The sequence below is a fragment of the Podarcis muralis genome, chromosome 5 (assembly GCF_964188315.1).
Source record: "Podarcis muralis chromosome 5, rPodMur119.hap1.1, whole genome shotgun sequence".
Classification (NCBI taxonomy): Eukaryota; Metazoa; Chordata; class Lepidosauria; order Squamata; family Lacertidae; genus Podarcis; species Podarcis muralis.
Window position 1 is genome coordinate 44,691,481 of NC_135659.1, and position 7,544 is coordinate 44,699,024.

A 7,544-nucleotide genomic window follows, 5' to 3' on the forward strand; every position below is an offset into this window, starting at 1 on the left:
GCATTTTTCCCACCCGTAAAAAGCTGCCTTCTAGACCGAATGATGCTTCCGAGCTGTCCTTAAGGGCAGCTCTACACACAGCACCCTACATTAGCCAAGCCTAGAAGTTACAAAAGCGCAAGTAAATGTGGCACAGCCAAGTGCAGTCAAAAAGGTAAATATCTCTTCTCACCCCCTTTTCCTTGTGTGCAATGTATTTTAGAAAAGGTGTGGGGGAACCTTTGGCCCTCCAGGTATTACTCAACTTCCACCATCCCTGGCCATCGGACCAGCTTGCTGTGGCTGGTGAAGGTTGTAATTCAGCAACACAGGGAAGGCCAAAGGTTGCCCATACCTGTTTTTGATCGTAATTTTCCAGGCAGGGACTGTTTTAGCCACCCATTCCGAGAACTTCCCCCAGAACATAATATTCCAACACTACAGATACAGTGCTGGGCTTCATTTAGGGTGGAGGATGGGGAATATCCTGTTCTCTCAAATGGTTGCCTAAGGGGAGCAGCCTTCCCCAATGAATCCACCTAATAAAGGGAGAGCATCTCTCGGAATTTTCCATATCGCCTGTCATTCTTCCTCAAGCACACAAATTTAAGCTATATTTTGCTTTGTGTAGGGGGTTTGTGTGGCTCGGTGGGCGAAGCCTTTCTTAAATTTCTGCCAAATTTCCGTTTACCAATAAGGGATTTGAAGTGGTGCGAATCCCTACAAGGATATTAACGTGAGTGTTCCTCCAGTTACTTCTGGGACTTGTTTGCGCGTTGAAAGCGCAGAAACAAAAGGAGCCGCTAAACTTTTCCTGCTTTGGCCTTTTTAGTTAGTCATTTTCTTGATTCATATCTATTCCCATTACTCCGGGCCGGCAAACTGAAACTTCTGCAGCAAGGAGCCTGAAAAGAGGCGGATTTAAAGAGTAGGGATGCTATTTAGCAAGGCCTCTTCGCGTGTCACGAGAGGCTGCCTGAACCTAAATCGCCATGGTTATTGGCGGACTTCATCTGCACGCCCGAGACGGAGGGGAGAGAAAGAGCGTCGCTCTTTCGTTTCCTTCAACTCTATGGTTCCGGCTCCGTTCCGAAAGGGACGGGGCATCGCTGCTGCGCACGCGCAGCTGCTGCATACTCTTGTTGCACCCCAGTCCCGCTGCCGCGTGGTTTCTGCCACGGGCGCTGCAAGAGCTGGAAAGTTGCAGCGTAGGGTGGTAACGCCGGCGACCGTTGCAAGGACAAGTCTGGCCCTGCAAGCTTCCCCGGGGATATAAACTGCATCCTGCACTTCAGCGGCGCCTATGGTCGCTTTTCTTCTCAAGGAGCTGCTGCGTATGAAACTTGACTCGGCTGCGCTTCCAGTTCAGCGAGGTTCGTGCAAGTCCAGTGCTTTTGTGTTTTTTCTCGGAAGGAAGCCGTACTCAGTAGGACTTCCCCCCGAGGCAGCTCTTGCACCTTTGCGCCCAATCCGCCGGCGTCCCTCTTCGCAGAAATGTCAAAACAGGCACCACATAGATAGGTGATGGAAATGACGCGAATGTTACAATAGCAATGTAATTGGGGGACGAGCAGGGGAATTTCTTCTTTCTCTTTTCCTGCTTCCTCAAAAAGTCTCTGGAGGCGTTAACAGATTTGGACAACATCTTAATTTGGACCGTGAAGACACTTGGTTGCTTTTCGTGGCTCTTCAAATGTTATCTTTGCAACTATAGGAAAAGCTCGCTCATTGTTGGTATTAAAACATGCAGCTTCTTGCATTGCAGCAGGGATGAGGAAGACTCTGGCCCTTCAGGTGTTGCTGGGTGCAGCCCCATCAGCCTCAGACTGATGGGTCAGGGACGATGGTCAGGGATAATGGAAGGGCCATTATGCCTTTTCTGTACAGATGTGTACCCTAAGTGGGGCAGGGGAAGCTGTACAGCTGTTGTGTGAGCATTGCAAATGTATATTTTTGTGCCTGTGCATACATTTTGAAGGTGATGAAGCAGGTCTTAAACATCATTTGAGGCAGTTGTGGGAAGCACATTCTTCTAGAAACTCCTCATTTATTTGCCAGTTAACTGAATCAGCTAGAACCATTCAGCCCCATATTTAGCCAAACAGGCTGTGTTCAATGCATTCGGCTCTCACAGTAGCTAAAATATGTGGGGAATCTCTTTTGGCTAGATATAAAATGTGCATCTGTTTATGTGAAATGAGTTGCTTTTATTTTCTCTCTCTGCCTGTAGATTTGAAAGAGAAGCTTCATCTGTGAGTCTCAAAATGGATGGGCTTCTCAGAAGAGGGAAAACGATTCTTCCTGCTTTGAAAAATTGGATTGGTTGGTGCCAAAGGCAGCAACAGTGTTGCAGGTTTTATTCTGATCTTCACGCAAGACAAAAGTGTGTATCCCAGCACTTCCAGTCGATGAATCTGCGGGAGGATAGCATAGCATCACAGCAAACCAGCAAACCGGGTGAACTGACGTGTAAAAGTCAGAGACTGATGTTACTAGCAGGACTTATCTACCCGGCCAGTCCCGGCTGCTTCCACTATATGCCCTACACTGTTCGAGCACTGGAGAAGCTCATCAGAGTGATAGACGGAGAAATGCAGACTATAGGGGGTCAGAAAGTGAACATGCCCGCACTGAGCTCAGCAGAGCTCTGGAGAGCCAGTGGAAGGTGGGAACTCATGGGCAGTGAACTATTAAGACTGGCAGACAGGCACAATCAAGAATACTGCCTAGGACCTACTCATGAAGAGGCCATCACAGACCTAATCGCTTCCCAAGGCCATTTGTCTTACAAGCAGCTTCCCCTCTTGCTGTACCAGGTAACAAGAAAGTTTCGAGATGAGCCAAAGCCACGCTTTGGGTTGCTGCGTGGCAGAGAATTTTATATGAAGGATATGTACACCTTTGATACCTCCAAGGAAGCTGCCCTCCAGACCTACGCCCTTGTGTGCAACGCTTATGGCAACATATTCAACACCTTAGGCCTTCGGTTTGTGAAAGTCCAAGCAGCTACTGGAAGCATTGGGGGGACGATGTCTCATGAATTCCAGCTGCCCGCTGACGTTGGTGAGGACCGATTGATGATGTGCACAGGCTGTGACTTTGCAGCCAATGAGGAAACGATAAACCCAGATGAGAAGCATTGCCCAGTTTGCAAAGGGAAACTAGCTGAGTACAAAGGGATTGAAGTTGGCCATACCTTCTTCTTGGGCACAAAATACTCCTCTGTTTTTAACGCTACCGTCCGCACTGCAGAAAATAAGCATATTCCGGCTGAAATGGGCTGCTATGGGCTGGGTGTGACTCGGATTCTTGCAGCCTCCATTGAGGTGCTTTCTACGGAGGACGCCATTCGGTGGCCAAGCCTCATTGCACCATATCAAGTCTGCCTTATTCCCCCAAAGAGAGGGAGCAAGGAGGAGAAAGGGGCAATGCTCCTGGAGGATTTATATGACTGTATTGTTGAAGCAGCCCCTTGGCTTAAGGAGGAGATAGTACTGGATGACCGGACACAATTCACCATTGGTAAAAGATTAAAAGATGCAAGTAAACTTGGGTACCCCTATATTATAATAGGTGGCAAGAAGGTTTTGGATGAGCCTTCTCTATTTGAAGTATGCAATCAAAATACTAATGAGACTTTGTTCCTTACCAAAGAAGCCATTGTTAACTTGCTGAGTAAAGTGCAGACTCGCTAAATACTGGATGTGTAGCTTTTGAATACCGAAATGTCAGTGTTTCCCCTCTGCCATCTTAAGCATATGGCTATGGGAGTCTATGGGAATTATTTTTATTTGTATCTTCCAGCCCAAGGATTACTGTGAAGGCAAATATGGTGCTGCCTATATGCCAAAGCCTCATGTGCAAACTTGGTTGCCCTTCAACAAACAACAACTTGGTTGATTTCAACAGCAGACAGTTCCATCTGTACATTTGGGATCTTCTGCAAAGGTGAGGATCCTGTAGCCCTCCAGATGATGTTGGCTGCACCTTCCATAATCTCCAGCCAGCATGACCAATGGCCAGGAGTGATGGGAATTATAGGCTAACAATATCTGGAGGGCCACAGTTTTCCCACTGCTTATTTTGCATATCCAAAGGCCAGCCTTTCGTTATGCAAAATAATAATGTCCTGCTTGACAATTATTTGGGGGACAGCAGCCTGAAGCTAGATATGATTAAGCCTTAAGGTAAAAAGAAAGTTTGCAGTAATGTGTTTGCCAGTGCAGCTGTGGTCATGGAAGCAAAAGGCGAATCCCCACCTCTAGTTTTTCTTAGGTGCGCTGTGCCTCTGTGTGAGGGACTCTCATGGTCTGAGTACTTAACTGGATTTGTCCCATCTAATCATCAGCTACATGAATTCAAAGACTGAGTTGCTGCTTACGTACTAGTGGGTCTTGATTATACTAGCCAAATACTTCCTGGAAGGATTCGAGATGGACTTTGCTAAAAAAAATATACCAAGTTGATCTGTGTAAACTTTTTTTTTTTAAAGAAAAGAAAAACCATGCCTTCTTGAGTAGAGTATTAACCCCCCCCCCCATCTGCATGTTGATTAAAAGTAAAATTTCCTCTTCTGACTGTAGGATTCGATTTCTAAGTATGGAAAACAAATTCCAAGCAACAAAATTGATGGGGCCTGGTGAATGCTGAGCTTCTGAGTGAGCCAATTAAATTGGCCATTATTCTGAAATCCTGACACCTGATTGCCAAATAGGCTGCTGCTGTTCTTCCCCTCTTTAAGATCATGTACTGTAATCTGAATTTTCAGTATTCATAAGCATTTCATTTAATTAAAAGATATACAGCTAAGTTTGAATATTGTTTTGCTTTAAATATGCCGTACCCACACTTCTGTAACTTTTTCCCAATGATAAAGCAGTTGTGAGCATTGAGCATGGCTAAGAGAGTAAGGCTGCAATCCTAGCCCCACCTAACTGGAAATAAGCTCCATTGAATTAAATAGGATTTGCTACTGAGTAGCTATGTTTAGGATTGCACTGTAAGCTAGGAATGGAAAGCCTGTGACCCTAGCAAGACCAGAGCTCAGGGATGATGGGAGTTGTAGTCCAACAACATCTGGGGGACCCACAAGTTGAGAACCGCTGCTCTAGAAGGTGTTGGCTTACACCTCCCATCTTCCCTCACCCTTTGCCATGTTCAGAGCCAATTGGAGAAAGGTAATTTAGCTTAAAGCGGGCCTCAAATATAGGCACTTGTTAAATTTTGCAACTTGTTTTTATGTACAGCGGATCAAATTGCAATACACTCTAAGTTCAGAACTGCAAATTTAAGCAAATAAGAGATGAGATTTGATAAAAGACATTACTTCTTTGTTAAGTGATGCAGATTTTGCCACATGCTAAATGTGACATTGCATGTAAGCAAGATTTTCCCTCAAGAATAAGTGCATTTGCACAGAAAGAGACTGGAAAAGTATTCTTTTTTTAAAATCAAATTATGTCTTATTTCCTCCTCCCCCGCCCACATGCCTCATTTTGTTTTTGCATGTTGTCATATTTACATGACTGCATTTATTATTATGGGGCCTCAGAAGCTGGAAGGGGTCTATGAGCCTCCCCAGGCCTCTGAGAAGGCCTGGTCAAGTTGCCTTGGGCTGATGGGAGTTCAACAATTGGAGAATCACACATTCCCCTTCCCTGTACTTGTTACATCCAAACAAGAACTACATAGGTGGAGTGCTTTGAGTACTCTGAAATACCATTTAAGTGCATAACCATTTAACTTAGATATCTGGTAGGGATGTTACCATTATTGGTCATTGTTCCCCCCCCCCCCTTTCTAACATCTCTCACACATTTTCTTGGGAATAAAAGCATCCTTACAATAAATCCTATTCTGTGGAATTTAGCTTCAGTTTACTTAGAGCATCGTTGTTGTCAAATTGTACAAATCTCAAACCAGCAGCAAACTGATCACTTAGGACAGTAGTTTTCAACCTTTTGAAATCCAGGACTCTCCTTTAACCCCAAAGTGCATTGGGGAACCCATTTCTCTCTCTCTCTCTCTCTCTCTCTTTCCCTCTCTTTCCCTCTCCCCCAGATATTTGTGTGGTGATAGTGCTGCTGCTGTGACCCACTTTGGACCGGGATGTGACCCAGGCTCTGGCTCCCCCCGGGTGTTTGCTTTTGTACAAATCTGGCGTGCCAGGCATGGTTCCCTGTGCTTAGAATTACTGCAAAGGAAGTCCTGTACCCACTAACTTTAGGTGAAAGCCGCACTGAATTCAGTGGAATTTATCCCCAAATAAATATGGATTGGATTGGCCTGCTTGAAGATCAGCATGTAAGCAAAAGCAGCCATTGCATGAAGCCAGCATCTCCTGGGATAATGACTTTGGTTTCGTCTGGGGTTGTAGTTACTCTTGCTGGTGTGCTTCTGGTGTGCTACGAGATGAGAATGAAGTGTCAGGTTGCTTCCTCCCACTGTGTTCCTATGACTGGGAGAATTTGGAGGGACTACCCTCCCTTTTTTGGGGGGGTCTCTCTGTTTCTTATACTTTGGCTCTCTCTCACCCATCCTCCCTGGACAAGTAAAAGTGGAGGGCAACCAGCAGTGTTGTCTTGAATGATGACACAAACCTCTCCATTGTGACATTGACTAGTAAGCCCTTTCTTCCCTCAGAGGAAAAGGAATGTGAACCCAGCAAACAGCTGGGAGCATTCACCAACAAGTAAGCAAGTGTGTTTATTTCTTTTTCTGATCTGCTCAACTGAGTCTCTATGGTTGAGTCCATCAGTTCCTCAGTATCTGGTCTAATACCTTTATCCACAAATGTCTCAGCATCATTTAGTACATGACTAGGTCACCTTGGCAATTCTACTGATTTTCAGTCCCATGTTTCTGAGATACTAAATATAAATGTAACAAATCTGTCTGGCATGTTTATGCAAATCCCAAGAAACTGAGAGATGGAAGTAGGGATGATTCCCTGCCCAAAACAATAGCATACTGCTAAGGGATACAAGACAGGGCCAAGGAAAGGGCAGTGCTCAAGACAGCGAATATTATTCTACAACCATGGTCAGCTACCTTACCCATTGTGTTCAGGATCTTCGATACTATACAACCAGCACTGTTGGCTTGAATGATGACACAAACATCTCCATTGTGACATTGACTAGTAAGACCTTTTTTCCATCCGAGGAAAAGGAATGCGAAACTAGCAAATGGCTGTGAGTGTTCACCAACAAGTAAGCAAATGTGTGAGCTTTCTGTAGGGATCAGCTGAGCCTCTTATAAAAGAAGTATACTGCCCAGATCAAGAGAAGTAATAGTACCACTCTATTCTGCCTTGGTCAGATCCCACCTGGAGTCCTGTGTCCAGTTCTGGGCACCACAGTTCAAGAAGAATATTGACAAGCTAGATGGTCTGCAGAGAAGGGTGACCAGTATGATAGTGTCTGGAAACCAAGTCTTATGAGGAACAGTTGAGGGAATTGGGTATGTTTAGCCTGGAGGAGAGGAGAACTGATATGATAGCCACCTTCAAATGTCTTAAGGGCTGTCACATGGAAGACGGAGCAAAATTGTTTTCTGCTGCTCCA

General features: G+C 45.2%; 1 protein-coding gene across 1 annotated transcript; it reads left to right on the plus strand.

The window, feature by feature from the left end:
- The first annotated feature begins 1,085 nt into the window (after positions 1 to 1,085).
- PARS2 (prolyl-tRNA synthetase 2, mitochondrial) lies at positions 1,086 to 4,788 on the plus strand. The gene is made up of 2 exons (XM_028733368.2): positions 1,086 to 1,352; positions 2,210 to 4,788. The coding sequence occupies exon 2, from the start codon at positions 2,244 to 2,246 to the stop codon at positions 3,672 to 3,674; it is 1,431 nt and encodes a 476-aa protein (XP_028589201.2). The 5' UTR covers positions 1,086 to 1,352; positions 2,210 to 2,243; the 3' UTR covers positions 3,675 to 4,788.
- The last annotated feature ends 2,756 nt before the right edge of the window (positions 4,789 to 7,544 follow it).